We start from the raw sequence: 21,747 nt of genomic DNA, 5'->3' as shown, positions 1-21,747 counted from the left end.
CGAAAATTCCTCATCTGCCACTCAGGACGGGCTGAGAGACTAAAGTGTTCATGGGGATAGAGGGTTTCGTTGAAGTCACCGATGCAAAGCCATGCATCGTGAGGCATGGCATGCAGAGTACGCAAAAAGCGCCAACTATGGTGGCGATCTGCTGCTTCCGGCGCTCCATAGAACCCCGTGAAGCGCCGGCTGACCGTGCTATCTGCATCTTCCTGTACCAATACATCAATATGATTCTTGCTGTAATTCTTCAGTTCCACTTTCACCTCATTGGACCAGAACAGTCCTAAGCCTCCGCTTAGACCGTCGCTGTCCACAACAAAACTGCCTGCAAACCCTAGAGTGTGCCGCAGATCCTCAACTCTCTTGCCTCTTATCTTAGTCTCCATGACAAAAACCAGAGCAGGCCCTTCTTGCCTTGCAATATTGCGAAGCTCACGAACTGCCTCGGGGTTCCCAAGCCCTTGGCAGTTCCAAGGCACGGTTACAAATAGAACAACTAATCAAGAATGTTATTATGCAATATACGAAAATACTCAAAAAAAGAAAAGAACAAAAAAAAAATTCGAAACATCAGTAGCAGCAATGTCCGTTTCCGGGCTCTGAAGCAAAACGGAGCAACGCGACGGCGAGCTTTGCGAGCTTGAACGCGTCGTCGTCCTCCGCCGTCAGCGGCGAAGCCGCGCTGCTCTTCTCGAACCCGCCCTCGCACTCCTTGGCCGCGGCCGCGGCCTTCTCCAGGATCGCTGTCGCCTCGCCGAACCTCCCGCCATTGACCGCGGCGGTGCACGCAGGCCCGTCGTCCACTATGCCGCCGTACAGCGACTGGCACGACCGGAGGCACCGCGCCAGGGCGGCGTCATCCGCCTTGACCTCCACGCCGCTGCCACCGAGCAGGCGGTCGATCTTGGCCTCCGTGCTGGTGGCGTTGGTCGCGAGGAGGTCCACGGCGACGGCGGCGAGGTCTTGGTAGCCGCCGGCGCCGCCCGCGGAGCCGAGGGCACCCAGGCAGAACGTGACGTCGAAGTAGGTGCTCCCGCCGCCGACGGTCTTGCATGCGGCAAGTATCATCTGGTCGCTGGCCGACCGCGCAGGCACAGGTGCTTCGGCAGCCGCAAGGAGGACGGAGAAGAGCAGCAAGATCACGCCCATCACGCTCATCACACTACTAGAGGAGGAACAGGAGAAGGAAGCCATTGCCTGAGAAGGATTCCGTCTTGTGTATGTGTGGAAGATGGCAGATGAACATGTGAGGTGTTGGAAGATTGATTAATTGCATATATTTTTACTTTTCGATTTGATATCTGTATTTGGCCACCACGCTCATCACGCGAGTATCATGGAGTGTTCTTCATGCTCGTACTGATATCGTGTGTACTTTTGGATTTACATCTACGATCGGCCTTAAAATTGCCCCGGTATTTCAGAGAAATGGTACTTCAAACCGTCGGGAAAGCCAAAGAAACTTGTTCAACACGTGGCTAGGAGCCTAGCACCACAGAAGAGGAACTGCCAAACGACTACGCGTCGATGCAAATGAGTCACGCTATCTTGCCATAGTGGTTTTCCTTTTAAGCATTTTGAGACAAACATAACTAACCAGTGAGCCATCACAGCAAGCAATGGACCTGTCAGCTACAGCTAGCCTTTCTAAGTTTCATCGTCGGTGTGTGTATCCATCTCATCACGTTGCATGTGACCACACACATTGTTGCTCCTCACTCTACCACCCACGAATAGCTATATTCGTTTTCCTTTCTTGTGATTTGAGGAACTATTCCGGCCTGCAAATCGAGTACGAGACAGAATACTATGCATGCAAGTGTACACACAAAGAAGTGCTCCAAGAGGTGGTAATAATGAGACTCGCAAAATAGGTGATGATAATGGAGGCAAGATGCCAACCAAAGGGGGGCAATTATGAGCGGGTGGCATTTCTTGTCCATCTATTTCTTATGAAAAGGGAATGAAAGTAAGACACAAGCAAACATGGCATGGGTCTTTTCCTACAAATCGGGCCATAGAGAGAGACTGTGGTCCAGAAACGACCACGTGGATGGATGTAATCCTTGACGAAGGATGTCTCCTACAATATGAAATTTATAGGCATGACACACATGACAGTCCATTAACTTTTGCAACAGAAAAAAAATGCTCTCACCAATGCTTTTGCTTAATAAGAGTGAGTAGACCTCTACGAGCTCCTCCGATTATTTCTTCGTTTGAGAGCGCGAGAATAAGAATGTTGTTCCTACACACGTCTCCCTAATATGTTGTGTCTTAGGGCATTTTTGTATACTGGAATTGAATTGGGTCAATTGAATTAGGTAACCGATTCGTGGTAGGGTCTCTATCTCTTTTGTTTTGACGGCTTTGAAATCTGAAAACAAATTCAGTTTCAATTTTTCTAAGATGCTATTTGTAAAAATTGCCCTCTCCCTTGTGGCCACTAGTCTTCACTCACCCAATCACCCTTATCTTCACCAGCGGTGTGGCCAGCCCACTCAAGAAGGTTATTATTTACAGTCATGGATTTGTTGCCCACATCAATTATCGATGTTGTGCCCATCCAAGATTTTAGAAAATGTCAACAAAGAGTAGTTTGGGTGGGCATCATGCCTTATTACTCTACTTGTATACAATACGTTCCAGGGTGCAAGCAAAAGTTCACCGTCCAGCTATTCTTCAGCTGCAACTTGCAGTAGCAGTTTTGCCCCTTTAGCCTCCATATGCTGTCACCCTTCTTTTTTTTACGAAAGCACATATCGTCATCCTAACTTCTGAATTCTATTATTCCACAGCCCAAAAAACAGCATCTAAACCAATAGATGCATTCACCCTAAACTAGGGGGAAACTGGAAATCCAACTACAAAATTCGCTAACCGGAGTCAAATTCATGTCAAAATTAAAAAGCACAATTGACCATCCCCAAGCGTACCAGCCATGGGGCATTGCATGAACAGGTGATCAACCGTTTGACTGAATTCCAGACATCCCAACTAACCTCCGAACAACGCCAAGTCCATCGGCCATATCCAGTCTAGCCCGGGAAGCAACGACCGAGGGTGTGCTCGTTGCCCATCGGCCACCGCCACTCGCTCCGCCGCCGGATCAACATCCAACGGCTGATACGTTATGTGTACCTCACTACCTCTTGAGAACATGTTATCAGAAAGTTCTGGATGCCCTTAACTACGTTACATACAAATGCGCTTGATACATAGCTCCAAACGCTATACAATGACTCACATGGCAGTGATACACCTAGTTACATTTTTTGGGACTCACTACCGGAACAGGGCTCTAAGCCGACAGCCCGCGAGTCCGGTAGTGACTCTTAAGTTTTGCACTGACCTATATCCAGATTTCCCTTATAACAGGGATTCATTTAGGCTGGCGGTGTTGGTATTTACAACCCAGGATTCTGGGGCATGGTACGTTCTTTTCATCAATATGTTAAGTGGACAGGAACATCAGCATGAAAATATAAATCATAAAAAAATGACGGTCAACAGTTTACAAGCTACAGCATTGCTAGCTGAAAAATGATAGCAAATATTTTTCTTCCCAAAAGTGAAAACTGAAACATAATTTGATCTGTTCTAATCCACATCCATATTTTCCTTGGGTAATTTTAGCTCTCCATTTAATGCTTCCGCTTCCTTGGAATGCATCCTTTTTTCTCAGAAGCATTTCCATGTTTTCCCTCTGGTTTTATGTTGCACCTGACCATTTCCACTTCCAGAACATCGAAGAGGGGAAGAGCTATAATCTGGTAATGTATATCAGATCACTAGAATCTGTGGAGTTGACTGCTTCACTCACATGTTCAGATGGACTGTAAAATATAGCAGCAGCTGTCATAGTGTATATATCTTCCCTAGCACTGAGATAAGATGATTTTCCAATTTGTTAATTGTTTCACTAAGACTGAAAGGATTAAATACGGTGTGGTTACAGAGATACAAATGTGTCAGATTGGAGAAAGATAGAGATGCAATTATTAGCTAAAGGAACGTGCAGAACTTCAAGACTTGAGTTGACAACTTCCAAAAGGGGAGTCATATGGATCGATCAAGTGTCGCTCATACCTTCAGAGACATACAAGGTGAATTGCATTTTTATCCTCTATCTTGCTATTCGGTACTGGCAATCACAAATGCGTGATGTGATCTGGAAGCAGTTTGCATAGATTCAATATGGAAGTATATTACCTCAAATTGTTATACAATATAGAAAATGCAGGCTTGCTATGTTACCTAGCAAGAATTTGTTCAAGGAAAATCAAGTATCAGAACAATAACTTGTCTAACCATAAGCGAAAATCAATAATGATCGAATTGTTGGTACAACAGTTCTCATTGCTGCTTAATAAACCCAAAGCAGATAACTTTCTCTTGAACACGTACCAAAAGTGTCTCATTGTGCATAAAGAAAGCGCAAAGTACACGGCCAACGAAGTGAAACCGAAACAAAAGCTAAAACAACGGAAGAGAAAAACAAAAATGAGAAAACGTCTAAGCTAGGTCAGGCTAAGCCAAACTGAGACAGTAGCAGTCGCCACTGCCTGTGCCAATCTCAGGTCACGAGGGTGGTAGTGCAATTTTTTTCTAGAAATCTGGTAATAATAATAATTTAATCTACCTTATCAAATGCTTCTAAGTATGGATTTACATGACCTTAATCATTATTTTGTTGTACATATACAGGGCCATGGCTTTCGCAAGGAACTCATACACATGCTTATGGATTTAAAACCACGGTTCCTACGATTTCCTGGTATTTCATATGCTTTTCAAATTAAGATCAACTAATAAATGCTGCACGTTTATGTTCTAAACTTCTAACATGTTTATGAACTGTTTATATCCAGTGGCTCTCACAAACTTTTGGTGGGTATTCCTTTGTATTTTTTAGATCATATTCAGCCACTAGGATTTGGTAGGAACTAATTAAGCAACCAACCTCAAACCGGAATATGCCTAGACTGACAATCATAAACTTTATTACGTCTGCCAAAGGAACTACTAATGACAGAAGCACAAAACTGTAGAAGTACACTGTAGTCTCCTTTGTACTGCATACCTTTTGTTCTATAGAATGCATTTTTTATGGTTGCGAAATCAAGTGAAAACTGACAAGGTTTGATGTGCGGGATAGAGTAGGACTCTATTGTACCATGTAGTCATGTACTGTGTTTATATATGCCCCATTAGCCATATAAACAGCTGACCTTATTATATAACAGCGTTGAACATATCTGATCAAATAGATCTTTAATATTCTCTTATGTATCAAGTTGGCTGACCCCAAAAACAGATCTTGCATCTGGTGTACCCAGCAGACAATTTTTATCTTGTGGTAGTTTTTTATGTATCATGTAACTTTTATTACTCCCGGCCTCTTCATCATAAAATTCATATGCACAAATTTATCTTGTGGTATAGTCCAAGATATGGATAACACGAAAATCTAAAACTAATTTACCAGAAGAAACTGTAATTGAGCACAAAGTTCTTATCATTTTTAGTGTCTTCTGCAACGTTCTTTTTTACATAATCGTTCTGTTTAGGTTGATTTGAGATGATATGCTTAACACAGAAGTACATCATTGCCTGTTTAAAACTGTACAACTTATTAATCTTCCTAGTCCAGATTAGAGTGATGATGCTAATTTACTTGACACTGTATGCTTAACACAATAATTTGAAGAATGTGTAGAAGGTTCAAATTTGTCGACAAGTTAATCCAGAATGCAAGTTAAACTGAAAATGACTATCTTACCCCTGATATCATATGTTGCCATATTTCTCTGTATTTTTCATACGGATGCCATATTTCTCTGTATTTTTTTTCATATGGATGCCATAGTGGGTACTTTATTCTAGAAACAAATGAAATTTTGTAATCAGATTTTTAACAATTCTTCAATCATACGTATAATGATATTTCACACCATTTTTTATAGGTGGTACCTTTGTTGAAGGCAAATTGTTAAGAAATGCTTTCAGATGGAGGGAAACTATCGGTCCATGGGAAGAGAGGCCTGGGCACTATGGAGACGTTTAGAATTACTGGACAGATGATGGTCTTGGGTATTATGAGCTTCTCCAGGTATGCTGATTAATCTCATATGAATTTTCTAGGTGTAACCATATCTAAACTCATACATTGAGTGTGAGATGTCTATGAAAGCTTGCGGAAGACCTCGGTGCCGAGCCAATCTGGGTTTTTAATGCTGGTAAATAGTACTCTCGCTATTTTTCCATTAATCCTACTTTAACATATCTTGAATAATCACTTGCGTACTGATTAATTTTTTGAACTTTTTTATCTTAAATTTAAGGGATCAGCCGGAATGATCAAGTTGATACCACTGCCCTCGCACCTTTTGTAAAGGTATTTTTTTTATGGAGTAGATCTTTCCCTGTATGGATCACACTTAGTGCAGTACAGTTTAATGTTTTTTTACTGGGTGCATACACAAAAAGAACACATGGCGCCTCTTTTCAGAACATGTTTATGAGCATATTAGATCCAGGTAAGTTAGGTGGTCTTGTCAAAATAACAGCTGTACATGCTAGTTTACTGGTATGGTATCTGAATGATAACAACATATAGACATATAGTGTGTATACTCGATTGAGCATTGCTCAAAGGGAAGATAGTTAGCATAATGAAAAGCCAAATTGGCACAATGGAACATAGTGTGTCACCTATGTCACTGTCAATGTTCATAAAAAAAAGTTAGCCCGTCTGTTTTTTCCCTCGTAGCAGGTGCTATCGATCTAACAAGAGCTCTTTTGAAATTGTACTGGTATATTATATATTTGTGAAAAAGCATCAATATCTTTAGAAAGGTCAAAGTGGCCTCTTATCCTCTACAAGGTAATAAATCATCCTAGCCATTATATCAATATAAATGGACGATCCAGAACAATTTGGGAGCATCTTAAAATTTCTCATCTTACAAATATTTAGGCCTATGCATTTTTTATGATTTTAAGTTCTTTGTTTTCTTCCCTTGCTATAGGATGTATTGGACAGCCTTGAGTTCGCTAGGGGAAGTGCAAAATCGACATGGGGATCCGTTAGAGCTGCAATGGGGCATCCTGAACAATTTCCGCTGAAGTATGTCGCGGTTGGGAATGAAGATTGTGACAACACCAAACCATTTTACCAGGGTAAATTTTTATTAGTAATTAACATGCATAAACTGTAAAGGTAATGTTTGCTATTGAATATCTTAGTAGTTTGAAGTGATGTGATGGCCATTTGCCAAGTCTAATTGGCAATTCCTCGACATGACTTTTTTTTGCCGAGCATATCTAAAACCACATTTTACTTCTTCATTTCCCCTTTTTAGCCATCATTGAATTATGGAGTTGATTATGATCATAGCAATGCCATGAAAAAAATGGAAGAAAAATTGAGCCATCCACTTTACCAGTTTATGGTCCACTAGACCACTAACATTGAATTTGCACATAAATTAAGCTATTCCATCATAGCTTACAGAATTACAGTGGCCTTCACTTGTTTTGCTGGAATACTAAAGAGTGAAGAGCTAGCTTAGAATTTCCCATGTTGCACGTGATGCCCTTAAATTCTATTTAACAGGACATTACCTCAAGTTCTACAATGCCATACGAGAGGCCTATCCAGATATTCAAATTATTTCAAACTGCGATGGCTCATCTGAGCCACTTGACCATCCTGTGGATTTATATGATTTCCATGTGAGTTTTTCTGCTTGCAAATTGGTTTGTCATTTCTTTCTGTTTAACTTTCACTATCAAATATCAATGGTTTCTTAAATACTCTGTCTTCTTTTCTGTAGATATATACCAATGCCAATGATCTTTTTCTCAAGAAAGATAAGTTTAGCAGGACATCACGTACTGGGCCTAAGGTATGTCTTAGTTTCTAAGGGCGTATGGAATTGTTTATGTTGGTAATAGATGTTTCATGGACTTACGTTTCTGACTTTATGGAGTGTTTTGAGGTCACTATCTTTTTTTCTTATTGTGCAATTGAAGTTGACATCTACATATAGCGATGTACTCCCTCTGTCCGAAAATACTTGTCATCAAAATGGATAAAAATGTATGTATCTAAAACTAAATTATGTCTAGATACATCTTCTTTTATCCATTTTGATGACAAGTATTTCCGGGCGGAGGGAGTATATATGAAAAAATTCTATTGAACTCGCCGTACTAGATTTTTACATTTCCCATACAGTTTTCTTAGGTTTTTTAGGAGGAAGATCTTAACTGATTCATAGTGACAAGCATGACACTGTTACCATGTTCTAGAATTGCGTATTCTGTAGACTGAGGGTATCTGATGCCTAACTTTGCTACACTCTTATTTCAGGTATTCGTTAGTGAGTATGCTGTTACTGATGAAGGGGATGCCGGCAAGGGAAGCCTTCTAGCTTCATTGGCAGAGGCTGCATTTCTAATTGGATTAGAGAATAATAGGCAATGCCTCCTTCTTTTTTTGAGGTTTTGGGGAACATCACTAATGCAAAGGGTTGTCTTTCTATCGTAAGTTTTGCTGGGTGTGTCTTTGATAGTTGTGCATGTGGTCGAGAAACTATGAAATACATTCGTTGAACAATGAATAATCTTCTAAATATTGATAACAATAATGCCTTAACGTGAGTTAATGACTGGGTTTAATAAGTTAATGAGATTGTTTTGTGTCATTTTCTTTTGCAGTGATATCGTCCACATGGCATGTTATGCTCCACTCTTCGTAAATGAAAACGACCGCCAGTTAGCACTGACAGCCTTCTGTGTGTGTTTTCGTACTAGCATTCTTATTTAGGACGGTTTCAGTGATTATATCTGAATATAATGATCAGATGGAACCCAGATGCGATAGTCTTCAACTCCTGGCAACAGTATGGGACTCCTAGTTACTGGATGCAGACATTTTTCGGCGAATCAAGTGGTGCTGTGATCCATCCAGTGAGACTCAATTCCAGCTACTCTGGTTCATTGGCAGCATCTGCAATTACCTGGCAAGACAATGAGGATATCTTCCTGAGGATAAAGGTAAACCCTGTTGTCCCAATTTCCTCCCATCCTGCATGTCATTGCTTCGCTTCATTAGACAAAGGGTAGTAAGCTTGCCTTGATGTTTGAATTGGCCCAATCCACATATGACAATACAGGATTGCTTCAACATTTATGTATTTGCATGAAAAAATCACAGACATGGTTTATACTGCTGGAGTAACATGTCTAGCTTTTAGAAATTAGAACTCCGTACCGATCTTCATGTGATCTTCTGCAGATTGTGAACTTTGGGCCGAACGCTGTGAACCTCACATTATCTGCAACCGGACTGGAAGCTGGTGTCAATACGTCAAGATCAGCTGTCACCGTTCTCACATCCAACGATACGTTGGATGAGAACTCGTTCGATGACCCACTTAAGGTAAGATGGCGCCTTTGCTTTGCTTTGCTTAGGGTCTTTTTGTTTCATACGGTATATGCACTAGAATTTTTTGTAAAACATGTATCTTGCAACTGATGCAGGTTAAGCCGGTAAAAAGTGGTCTACCCAGTGCTGCAGAAGAGATGCAGGCCATGCTGGTTCCTCACTCTTTCACTTCATTTGATCTGGCTCTGGATGAGTACGGCGAGCTCGTAGCTGACATGTGAAGAAGCAATGGCGAGAGGTTTAGGCGAGGTGGAAAACAAGATGATTTACACGAGGCATTCATCGATCAGGTCTGGTGCATGGATTCCAGAAAGCAAGCAAAATGTGAAGTTGTCTTCCCTGGTTCATTGGAAGTATATAGATAAATAAATATAGGTTTGGTTTTTCTGGTATTTGTACTGGTATCCACGACACGACTTGTTGACGTTCCGCAAGCATATATCAGAATGAATGAAAAAGTTCCCACGATGATATCTTTGTTAATCTGCTTTCTCTTGTTGACCTGTCGCAAACACACATATAAAAAAATAATTGTCATTGGCTTGAACTATGTTGGAAGCACAATTTAGTTCACTGATGTTGGACTTAACTTGTGTGAAGCCATATAGCCTGGAAAAATAATCAGGAATGGTGTCTGTCTTGCTGACGAAACAAGGTATAGTGAAGAGTGTAGGCAGAGATGTAGAGGGAGCTGTAAAATGATGCACATAAGCCTGCCCATCCAAACTTGGTCAGGAGCAAGTGTGATTTTACCAGTTACTCGTAGATGCTATGAGCAAACCTTTGGAGTAGAAATTCAGGTTCAGATGGGTCACATCGCTGGACCTGGAAGGAGGAACGATGGACGACGCCGATTGAGGTTGATGCCCTCAGCCAGCACGGCGACTGGAGCAGGAGGCTCAGGGTTGGTCACGTAGGACTTGGATTTGCGACAGGGATGAGCAGACAGAGCACGGATGGATGGCCACGTCTGACGTCTGACGGAGGCCGCCGCTCCACGGGCACGGGGGGTGGGAGAGAAGGAAAGGAACGAGGCGACAGGTCGTGGTTAGGTAGGGTGGCGGGAGGGGCGGACGGGGAACGGTGCGGATCTCCCCATCCTGCGGATCTCCCCATTTTGGGTCTCACCTCCGCCTCGTTCTGCTCACTCTGCTTTCCCTCGCGCCGATACTACCGCCGCCGCCACCACTGGTCGCGCCGTCGCCCCCGTCCTCTGCAGCCACCAGGCTCCGCGCCTCTCCCCTTGTCCTCCTTCCTCGCGCTTGCCCGCGACCACACGCCGCCAGGCAGAGCTCGCTCCTATCCACCCAGATAGAGCGCATCCTGTTCGACGAAATGCCCACCTCGCAGCCGTCCCTTGTTTCTCCAGTCGCACCCGCAGCTGCACACATGATAAATTCGTGCGCGTTGTTCCAGTAGAAGTTGGCATTGCGCTCTACTTCATAGTGCAGATTCAGTTTTTTCTTCTCAGTTGGGTAAGGATTCTGTCTGTTAGCATACACGCAAAGATGGCATCCAAGCTATTCAGTCCAAAACATCTGCGCGTCTTCTCCCCGAGGCCGCAGATGCTGGATGAGGCGTTCTGCTACGGCCCGTTTAACCGTAGCATGCAGAGGAGGTGGAAGAAGCCGGTGGACTCAGCGCGGACTCGCCTGGAGGGCAGAACAAGGGACCACAGGCTGGACAAGCTGATGATCCAACTCAAGAACCTGAGGCTGGCCTTGGACTTGCACGCCGTCATATCCCAGCAGAGGAACGGCTACGCGTCTCTCCAGCTACTTCTGAGGTGGAGGCGTGAGATCGGCCTCAACACCGAGATCGGCGCTTTCCTTAAGAAATACCCCCGCATTTTCGAGATCTATGTGCACCCTGTCAAAAGGAACCATTGCTGCAGGATCACCCAGAAGATGGCTGATCTGGTCGCGGAAGAAGATGCTGTTCTCAGGGAAAACGAAACCGCTGTGGTTCAGCGGCTCAAGAAACTGCTCATGATGTCTACGGACGGAACTCTCAATATGCATGCGTTATGGCTCATAAGGAAGGAGCTTGGTCTGCCTGATGACTACAGGTCTTCTATGCTGCCAAACCATCTGTCTGATTTTTCTCTTGAAACCCCTGATACTCTGACATTGATCACCAGGGATGAGAATCTAGCTGTTGCTAGTGTCGAAGAATGGAGGGACAAGGAGTATACAGAAAAATGGTTGGCAGAATATGAGACCAAATATGCTTTTCCAGTAAACTTCCCTACAGGCTTTAAGATTGAGAAAGGTTTTAGGGAAAAGCTTAAGAATTGGCAGAGGCTTCCCTACACCAAACCTTACGAGAAGAATGATTTGCATCCAATCACCAACGCTGAGAGGCTTGAGAAACGTATTGTTGGTATTCTTCATGAACTCTTAAGCTCGACAGTCGAAAAGATGCTGCCACTGGAGAGGTTGTCACACTTCAGGAGACCATTTTTGATGGAGGTAAACTTGCGGGAACTTCTTCTTAAGCACCCTGGCATTTTCTACATCTCGACTAAAGGAAGCACGCAAACTGTGCTTCTTAGGGAGAGTTATAATAAAGGATGTTTGGTTGAGCCAAACCCTGTTTATAGCGTGCGAAGGAAAATGCTAGAGCTGATTTTGGCCGGATGTCGGGGCATTGTTCAAACTGAAAATGCCATCTCGCTTGTTGAGGAGGATAGCCAGGGAAGCAGTCATGGGTCACAGAATCACACATGCCAGGTGGATAACATGAATTCCATGTCACAGTTTGAAAGTGACTCCTCTGTAGAGTCATTTTCTTGAGGAGTCTTGCTGTGACTCAGGCGGAATAGGATTCGATGAATTAATGCAGTAATGGGAGGATCTGAAGCATTCAGAAGACAACAAACAAGCTTTTGGTGCTCTCTGAAGTACAAGTGTCAGGCAGGGGTTCCTAACTTTGGTACTGAAGAAACTCCCATCAGATTTTTCTTCTTGTATTCACATGCATTGCTTTTCTAGGATAATGCATCCTTTCCACTGAAGTTTCTTTCTTTGAGGCTATTCAACGAAGCTTGTTGCTGGCAGAAAAGTGCATTCGCTAGACTAAATTACTTGTAGTGTTTTTGTGTAAAATTTAAATGCTGCATATGTTGTAGCTCGCATTCATGCTGAATTAAAAGAATTATCGGTGACTACATTTCTAGCTGATTTCATTGCCTGCTTTCTTATTATGCTGCAGCTTATTATAAACGTCTTCTAATTTACTTTATTCAAGTATATTTATCTGGTAGACTTCTAGTTTAAAGACACTGGTAAAGGTACAGTGTGAACATGGCAACAGAGACAAAAAGAAAGAAGCGGATAACACCCACTTTTATGTTACTATTTACATTGATAAAACTAAGGTTCAGTCTGCAGATGTCGTGATAGACGATACAAAAGTAAATTACAGCCTTCTGTCTTTCTTTCAGAGTTCGTCTTACAGCAAGTGCTCAGGCGTTCATCCACTGCTCTGAAGCAATGTAACCTGTAAAAATATCACACCTTCAGAAGATAAACGTGGGAAACTTTGATTTTTAAGGTCAAACCAAAGCATGTAAATTAACCCTTCTAACTAGCGAAATTAGCACCTGTGTGCAATCCATTGACACATTTTTCTGTAACAGCAACCCACTTCTCCAAACTGATCATGGATTTCTGCTTGGCTGTAAATTTATCACAGATACTGTGGACAATTTCAAAGGAAAGAAGGAATGGCAAGTTTCCCTCCATTGAACATCAATCAATCTAGAAATAGGTAAAGGAAGGCGTATCACAGGGGTATTTTTCTTTTTTCTATTCACTTCCGTGGGGTTCTAAATTGAAAACATGAACACAAACGAAATCGTATTGAAATTACATAAAAAAAGAAAAGAGAGGAGTAGCTCTTGGTTTAAAGAAAAGGGAGGAGATGGATCGAATTCAGTCTTTTTCCTTGTTTGCTTCTTTCACCATCCTGCAGGAGGTTCCTCCTAGGCTTGGGTTAACTAGACCCCGGCCTTTGTGGACAGCGTCTGTTGCGCTGTAGTAGTGTTTCTCTGCTCTTGAAGAAGAGGAGGCATGGCTGTAGAGACTAGCGGGCAGAATATGTATACAACTTGAGCACTTGTCATCTTGTTGTGAATGATGCTCCTGTTAATTTCTTTTGCAAACTTGCATGATCCTGCTACTTATTATTCACTGATTTGGATATTTGTAATGGGTTGACGATATCTCAAGTGTTGTGGCTGACTTTAGTGACTGAGATCAACAATATCTCACATTTGTGAAACACTGAACAATATTTACTTTGAACAGGCTAGACCAGGATATGCCTTGATTCAATTTTGGATGTGCTATTTGACGGGCTTTGTTGTTCGTGTGATATTTCATTGACTGTTAAAGTTGCAGGACACGCAGGGTTGGTGAGCAGGGTACAAGGGGTGGAAAAGAAATTAGATGCTGCCACCTTGCTGGACAGCGACTGCCCCTGTTTAAAGCTGACTTGATCCTTGATATTCTTGAAATGTCACAATCAAGCATCGCCATGCGGCTCTATATTCATTGATGAGTCTCAAGCTCAGACAGATGAACTATCGCGTTGGACAAGATGCATCGCTCAGCTTGTGGACTTTTAATCTATTTCAGGTAACAAAGTCCAATTAGTAGTCCCTTTATTCTGCACTATATCGTTTTTACAAGTCCCAAACCTGCATGTAGATAAGAAGTATTACAACCGTGGTTACTAGTGGATTTAACGAAGACAACGGGAGTCTTGCTGTGACTCGCACAAATTAGTAATTGATGAAATAATGCAGTAATGGGAAAACCTGAAGCTTTCAGCAGACAACAAACAAGCTTCTGGTGCTCTCTGAAGTACAAGTACTCGGGCAAGGTTCCTAAATTTGGTACTGAAGAAACTCCCATCAGATTTTTCTTCTTGAATTCATATGCATGGCTTTTCTAGGATAATGCATTCTTTCCGCTGAAGTTTCTTTCTCTGAGACTATTCAACGAAGCTTGTTGCTGACAGAAAAGTGCATTAGCTAGACTACTTAATTGCTTGTCGTGTTTTTGTGTAAAATTTAAACGTTGCATATGTTGTAGCTGATAAATTGAAATTTTAAACGCCACTTATGTTAGTATACAAAATGTAAAAATGTAAATTACAGCCTTCTATCCTTCATTCATTTCTCCATTGATCAGAGTTGTCTTACAGCAAATGCTCAGGCATTGGCCGCTGCTCCAAAGCAATGTAACCTGTAAAAATATTGCACCTTTCAGAAGATAAACAGGGGAAACTTTCATTGAAATCTGAAACCAAAGCATGTAAATTTATATTATAACTAGCGAAACAGTTAGCCCCTGTGGGCAATCCATTGACACATTTTGCTGTAAGAGCAAACCACTTGTTCAGGCTGATCATGGGTTTCTGCTTGGCTGTGAATTTGTCGCAGATACAGTGGACGTTTGCTTCTTTGACCATCTTCCAGAGGGTTCCGCCTAGGCTTGGGTTAACTGGACCCCGGCCTGCCTTTGTGGACAGCTTCTATTGCGTTGTAACAGCATTCCTCTGTTCTTGAAGAAGAGGAGGTGTTGTAACAGTATAAAATCACAAGTTTTGAATACACTTTAGCAACAAGCCAAGCTTCACTTTCTCAAAAGTTTGCTGAGGAGAGCGACTCCCCACCTGAATATTTCATTGCTGTCCAGGTTGCAGCACACAGAAGGGGTTGGTGAGCAGGGGTACAAGGGGTCGAAAAGAAGTTAGATGCTGCCACGTAGCTGGACAGCGACCGTCCCTGTTTAAAGCTGATCTGTCCTTAATATTCTGGAGATGTCACAATCAAGCGCCGCACCATGTGGCTCTATGTTCATTGATGAATCTCAAGCTTAGACAGATATAAACTAGTGTGTTGGACAAGATGCATCCCTCAGCTTGTGGACTTTTAATACATTTCAGGTAACAAAGTCCAATTAGTAGTCCTCCTCTTCTACAGCATATCGTTTTTACAAGTCTCAACATGCATGCAGACAAGAAGTATTCCAACCATGGCTACCGGTGGATTGGACCAAGACAAAGGGGAGCATCTGGAACTTCATCGCCTACTCAAACTCATCCTCATCCCGGCCCTGCAGGCAGCAGCTCAGATAATCTCTGCAACCAACCATGGCTACCCCCTTCCTACCCACCCTGCTCCTATCCTTGCTTGTTCTACTTCTACCAGCCGTGGATGCTGGTGGCGCGGCACCTCCCGGCGGCGACGTCCTGGCGCTGAAATCCTCCCTCGCCGTCGAGGATCACGAGACCAGCTTCCTGCGGTCACCCGACGGTACGTTCTCCTGCGGCTTCCATAGCATCTACAGCGGCGCCTTCACCTTCTCCATCTGGTACTCCGACTCACCCGGCGAAACCGTCGTCTGGAGTGCCAACCGCGGCCGCCCCGTGCTCTCCAGGAGGTCAGCCGTCACCCTGCGCAAGGACGGCAACATGGTCCTCACCGACGACGGCACCGTCGTGTGGCAAACTGAGGGCAACCTCCCGAATGTCCAGTATGCACAGCTTCTTGACACCGGAAACCTCGTGCTGAATAACACAAGCGGCACCATTGTTTGGCAGAGCTTCGATTCGCCGACAGACACCTTCCTACGCACCCAGCGAATCCCTGCCACGGCAAAGTTAGTCTCTACCAGCCGGCTGCATGTTCCTGGTCACTACACCTTCCGTTTTAGTGACCAATCCATGCTGTCTCTCTTCTACGATGACACCAATGTTTCTGACATATACTGGCCTGATCCTGATTACCAGTACTATGAGAATAACAGGAACCTCTATAACAGTACTAGGATGGGGAGCCTTGATGATTATGGGGAGTTTTTTGCCAGTGATTTCGCGTGGCACCGGCCTCTTGTTGCCTCTGATAGAGGCTATGGGATTAAGAGAAGACTTACCCTTGATTCTGATGGTAATCTTAGGATATACAGCTTGAGCAATGAATCAGATTCAAACAGGAGATGGACAGTTTCATGGGTGGCTGTCTCTCAGCCATGCATGATACATGGCATGTGTGGTCCATATGGGATCTGCCACTACTCCCCTGCACCAACATGTTCTTGCCCACCTGGTTATGCAATGAGGAATCCTGGCAACTGGACACAGGGATGCGAGCTTATCGTAGATACCATCGGATGTGGGGACAGTGAACGGAATGCGACATTTTTGCAGCTTCCAAACACTGATTTTTGGGGATCTGATCAGCAGCGCATCAACGAAGTGTCCTTGGAGGATTGTTGGAACGTATGCTTGAGTGATTGCACGTGCAAGGGTTTTCAGTACCAACAAGGAAATGGCACATGCTATCCAAAGAATCTTCTTTTCAATGGAAGGAGTTTCCCAACACCTACTGTGCGAACGATGTACATCAAGCTCCCCACAAGTTTCAATGTTTCAAATACCCCAATTCCACAGTCCAATGTGCTCAACACTAAAATACATCGTCTTGAATGTGATCATGTGAGCAAAACAATCATAGAATCAGTGCCAGACATGGTTCGTGAAGATGGCAGTGATGATCCAAAATGGCTCTATCTATATGGGTTCATTGCTGCATTTTTTGTCATTGAGGCTTTCTTCTTCGCGTTTGCATGGTTCTTCGTTCTACGGAGAGAGTTTAGGTCATCGCAATTATGGGCGGCTGAGGAAGGCTACAAGGTGATGACTAGTCATTTCCGGATGTATAGTTACAGAGAGCTGGCCAAGGCGACTGAAAAGTTCAAACATGAGCTTGGATGGGGAGGTTCAGGTATTGTCTACAAGGGAACCTTGGATGATGAGCGAGAGGCGGTCATAAAAAGGCTGGAAAATGTAACACGGAACAGGGCAGAGTTCCAGGATGAGTTGCATGTCATTGCAAGGATTAACCATATGAATCTGGCAAGAATATGGGGGGTTTGCTCAGAGAGATCCCATAGAATGCTGGTCTTGGAGTATTTTGAGAACGGCTCATTAGCTAACATACTATTCAGCAACAAAATCTTGCTGCAGTGGGGTCAGAGGTTCAACATTGCTTTAGGTGTTGCAAAGGGGCTGGCCTATCTTCACCATGAGTGCCTAGAGTGGGTCATCCACTGCAACCTGAAGCCGGAGAACATTCTGCTGGATCAGGATCTAGAGCCTAAGATCACCGACTTTGGGTTCGCAAAGCTGCTCAGCAGAACGGGGCCTAATCAGAATCTGTCTCGGGCGCGAGGAACCTTGGGCTACATGGCTCCGGAGTGGGTCACAGGTTTACCGATAACAGCGAAGGTTGATGTGTACAGCTACGGAATCGTGCTTCTTGAACTAGTGTCAGGAACAAGAATTCTCGACTTTGTTGTTAATTTGGAGGAGGATGTCCATGTGGTGCTCAAGAAGTTCATTAAGATGCTTTCTTACAGGTTGGAAGGGGATGAACTGTTGTGGTTAACGGAGTTTGTAGATGTCAGACTGGACGGCGATTTCAACTACCTGCAAGCGAAAGAGTTGATCAGGATAGCCGTTTCATGCCTGGAGGAGGACAGAAAGAACAGGCCAACAATGGAATCAATAGTTGAGAGCCTCCTTTCAGTTGAAGAAGCTTCAGTTTGAACCTGAACATAGTTGTATCCTTGTGCATAGGTATTCCATATTATGTAGTAATTGAGTAATGATAGTAATACATGTACTAGTTGTTCATGTAATATATTCAGTCTTTTTGTTTCTGAAATCGCTTAGGCCCTCTTAGTAGTTATAAGAACATATTGTAAATCTGACAATGGTAAAACCAATGGTATCATCTGGTAACTGCTCGCCAGCTGATATAGGTGTTCTATGTATGACATTCTGTATCAAAGATTTTTCATCTGGCAACGGGAGGAAATGCAGCAGGACTGCACAAGTATCCTGATCCAGTTGACAATCTAAGTGATGTCCCAAATCAGCTATGATACCACTGTCAAACCAATAGATTTGGGCAAGAAGAACAATCCAAGTGCAGCTTGTCCAACATCTGCAACAGGTAAACTTCTACATTTCTGCTATAATGCATTAACAAAGACATAATTTGTGGGTTCTAATTTCTACTCCCTCCGGTCCATAATAAGTGTTGCAGTTTTGAACTAAGGTTGAGTTGTGACACTTATTTTGGATCGGAGGGAGTAAATAATATACTCCCTCCGTCCCAAAATTCTTGTCTTAAACTTGTCTAGATACGTGGCTTGATACATCCGTCTGCAGAGATGAGCTGTATACACACACACACTAACACATGTCCAAAATAAACTGAATCAAATTTCTGGATATTCATTATCTCTGGACTCATCATCTGTAGAGATGAGCGTCTGCACTACATTCTTCATACCGGGCCTTTTGTTTCTATCTTCCTCTAAACATGAGACAGCCAACTGGGCAAATATTTTAGCTTGCGCATGGTTAAATTCGCCATCAAGCCGTTCATCCACCAGGTCCGCAACCCATCCTCCATCGCCGCGCTTCGATCTGTCGACGATCATCTTCACCACGGTTCTGACATCAGTTTCAAGCCCCTCTTTCCCATCCACCACCCAATCCGAAACCCTCTGCCCTTTCATCAGTTCCAGGAGCACCACGCCGTAGCTGTACACGTCGACCTTCTCGGTGATGGGAAGGCTGGAGACCCACTCGGGTGCCATGTACCCCCTTGTTCCTCGGATCCGCGACAAGCCCGAGTCGGACCCGTCTCTGTTGAGCAGCTTCGCCAGCCCGAAGTCGGTGATCTTGGGCTCCATTTCATCATCCAGCAGTATGTTCTCCGGCTTCATGTCGCAGTGGATGATCCACTCCAGGCACTCATTGTGAAGGTATGCCAGTCCTTTGGCCACGCCGACGGCGATGTTGAACCTCTGCTTCCATCCCAGCAACCTGCCGGAATTTCCGGTGCTTTGGAACAGCACATTTGCCAATGATCCGTTGTGGACGTACTCGTAGACCAGAATCCGGTGCGCGCCTTCTGAGCAGAACCCCCACATCCTCACCAAGTTCATGTGGTAGATCCTGCCGATCGCGCTCAGCTCGGCTTGGAACACCTCCTCGCTCTGGCTCACGTCCTGCAGCACCTTGACGGCCACCGTCCTGTCGTCGTCCAGGACCCCCTTGTACACGGTGCCCGACCCGCCATGCCCGATCTCGGTGCGGAACTTCCTGGTGGCACTCTGCAGCTCTGAGTAGCTGTACGCCCGGAAATGGCTGGTGATCATCCTGTACCCTTCCTCCACGGCCAGCAGCTCCGATGGCCTGGACAGTATCCCTTTCTTGGAGAAGAGCCAGCACCCGAACGCTATCACAAACACCTCGATGACGAAGAACGCGGACAAGAATCCGTAGAAGTAGAACCATAACGACTTGCCCTGGTTGCTGCTCATCTTCGCCGTGCTGGAGACGTTGAGCATGACTACCTCCGGTGCCGCGGCATCGCATCCGGCAATGTCCTCCTGGATGGCGAGGCCATCATCGGTCTGCCATTGATGGACGTGCAGCTCCGGCACGTTGAAGTCGGCGGGGACCTTGAGGTAGGCCGTGCCGGGCAGGCCCGGGAACGTCCTGCCGTTGAACATGAGGCTCTTGGGGTAGCACTCCCCTTTGCCCTGCTTGTACTGGAACACCACGCACGACGGCTCGCCGGTGCACTGCTCCTCGCACGCGTCCAGCGACAGGAACTCGCTGTTGTTGAGGTCGAAGCCCCAGAAATCGGTGTGCGGCAGCGCCACGAACTTCACCTTCTCGTCGCGGCCGCCGGTGGAGTTGCTGAACGTCGGCCGGCAGCCCCTGCTCCAGTCGCTCCGGTCGGCGCGCTCGTGGCCGGGGGCGCAGACGCAGGCCGGTGAAGGCGTGTAGAGGCACAGCGCGTTGATGCCGCACACGCCGTGGATGATGCAAGGGTTGGAGAACGCCATCCACGACACGGTCCACGTCTGGTCGCCGGCGTCCAAGCTGTACAGCCGGAGGTTGCCGTCGGTGTCCAGCGTCAGCCTCCTCCTGACCCCGGCGCCGCCCAGATCGGCGGCATCGAACGTCGCGTTATCGCTGGCCAAGAAATGCCCCGAGGAATCGAGCTCTGCCTCACGGCTGAAATTGTAGATCTTGCGGCTGTTCTGCCAGTAGCTGAAGTAGGGGTTGGGCCAGTAGATGCTGGACACCTCGCCGCCGTCGTCGTACACCATTGAGAGCATGGCGTAGTCGCTGAACCGGAAGCCGTAGTGCCCAGCCGCGAGGAGCCTGCTGGTGGACACGAGCCCGCTCCCGGCGGCGCCGCCGAGGCGCTGGGCGGGGAGCAGGGTGTCGGTGGGGTGGTCGAAGCTCTGCCACAGGACGGCCCCCCGGGCGTCCTCGACGGCGAGGTTGCCGGTGTCGCGGAGCCGCGCCCGCGCGGCGCCGTCGTGGGCGGTGGAGTTCCAGACGACCTCTCCGTCGTAGTCGGTGAGGACGAGCGCGCCGCGGCGGCCGTCGAGCGCGAGGCGGGAGCCCTGGCTGTGCACGGCGCGGCGCGCCGTGGCGCTGGCGGCGGCCGTCCAGACGACGGCGCGGTCGGCGGAGCGCGCGAACCAGACGGAGAAGGTGAAGACGGTGGGGGAGACGGCGTAGAAGCCGCAGGCGAAGGCGCCGTCCGGGGAGACGAGGAGGTCGGACGCGTGGTCCTCGACGGCGAGCGAGGCGCCGCGCGGCAGGCTGCCGCGCTCGCGCTGCGCCCCCGCACGGCCGGTGCCCGGGAGCGCGAGGGCGAAGAGCAGAAGCAGAGCACAGCCGCAGCCGCGAGCTGCGGCTGCGGTCATGGCCGTGCTGAGCTGAGCTGAGCTTGGTCGGTGATCAGGCCGGGACAAAAAAAATCGTTAGTGCTCTAGCTGCTTTGGCTGTCACCGCGGAAAGAATTGTTTGGCCCGGTACGGATCGGGAAAAGGATAGAGAAGTTAGCGGCGGCACGTAACGTAATCAAGCTCGACGCCGGTCGCCGGAGTTTGTAATATTTTATTTTATGCACGGGCAGTACTAGGACGAGGAGGAGAAAGGCCCGACTTGTTCCGGTAATGGGACCGTTTTTCCACACGCACATGTGCAAGCAAGCAAATACAGTAAGAAAAACACTTGACGTTGTTGGTGTTGGATCACACGTTCAGGCGCGAAGTCTAGCTCCTACTGTAGTTGGTTGATTATTAAGGTGGAAAAGCGAGGATCACGTTGAAAATTCGATCTTGGATATCGTACTAGTTCTCTGCCCGGTCGTAAGAGGCGCAGTAGCATCCAGAATT

The 21,747-nt window shown here is 45.8% G+C and overlaps 4 protein-coding genes and 1 pseudogene across 9 annotated transcripts; 3 read left to right on the top strand and 2 right to left on the bottom strand.

Annotated features, from left to right (window-relative positions):
- Positions 1–361: 361 nt before the first annotated feature.
- Positions 362–1,309, bottom strand: LOC123094688 (uncharacterized). The gene has a single exon (XM_044516632.1). It carries the CDS (start codon positions 1,195–1,197, stop codon positions 574–576), a length of 624 nt encoding a protein of 207 aa, XP_044372567.1. The 5' UTR covers positions 1,198–1,309; the 3' UTR covers positions 362–573.
- Positions 1,310–3,683: 2,374 nt separating this feature from the next.
- Positions 3,684–9,942, top strand: LOC123094687 (alpha-L-arabinofuranosidase 1-like; annotated as a pseudogene).
- A 366-nt stretch (positions 9,943–10,308) lies between these two features.
- LOC123091668 (protein ROOT PRIMORDIUM DEFECTIVE 1) lies at positions 10,309–12,628 on the top strand. The gene has a single exon (XM_044513257.1). It carries the CDS (start codon positions 10,966–10,968, stop codon positions 12,250–12,252), a length of 1,287 nt encoding a protein of 428 aa, XP_044369192.1. The 5' UTR covers positions 10,309–10,965; the 3' UTR covers positions 12,253–12,628.
- LOC123091666 (putative receptor protein kinase ZmPK1) lies at positions 12,308–18,374 on the top strand. 6 transcript variants are annotated; one of them, XM_044513255.1, is made up of 3 exons: positions 12,308–12,391; positions 13,154–13,228; positions 13,861–18,374. In XM_044513255.1, exon 3 carries the CDS (start codon positions 15,620–15,622, stop codon positions 18,074–18,076), a length of 2,457 nt encoding a protein of 818 aa, XP_044369190.1. In that variant the 5' UTR covers positions 12,308–12,391; positions 13,154–13,228; positions 13,861–15,619; the 3' UTR covers positions 18,077–18,374. The 6 variants fall into 6 exon arrangements, with proteins under 6 accessions (XP_044369190.1, XP_044369188.1, XP_044369191.1 ...); XM_044513253.1 differs by having other exon boundaries at positions 12,345–12,391; positions 13,154–14,097; positions 14,170–18,374; XM_044513256.1 differs by having other exon boundaries at positions 12,345–12,391; positions 13,154–14,357; positions 14,907–18,374.
- Positions 18,375–18,475: 101 nt separating this feature from the next.
- LOC123091665 (putative receptor protein kinase ZmPK1) lies at positions 18,476–21,430 on the bottom strand. The gene has a single exon (XM_044513250.1). It carries the CDS (start codon positions 21,271–21,273, stop codon positions 18,754–18,756), a length of 2,520 nt encoding a protein of 839 aa, XP_044369185.1. The 5' UTR covers positions 21,274–21,430; the 3' UTR covers positions 18,476–18,753.
- Positions 21,431–21,747: the final 317 nt, after the last annotated feature.

Source organism: Triticum aestivum, chromosome 4B (assembly GCF_018294505.1).
Source record: "Triticum aestivum cultivar Chinese Spring chromosome 4B, IWGSC CS RefSeq v2.1, whole genome shotgun sequence".
NCBI lineage: Eukaryota > Viridiplantae > Streptophyta > Magnoliopsida > Poales > Poaceae > Triticum > Triticum aestivum.
Note: the sequence above shows the minus strand (reverse complement) of the source record. Positions and strands in the feature narration are given on the sequence as shown.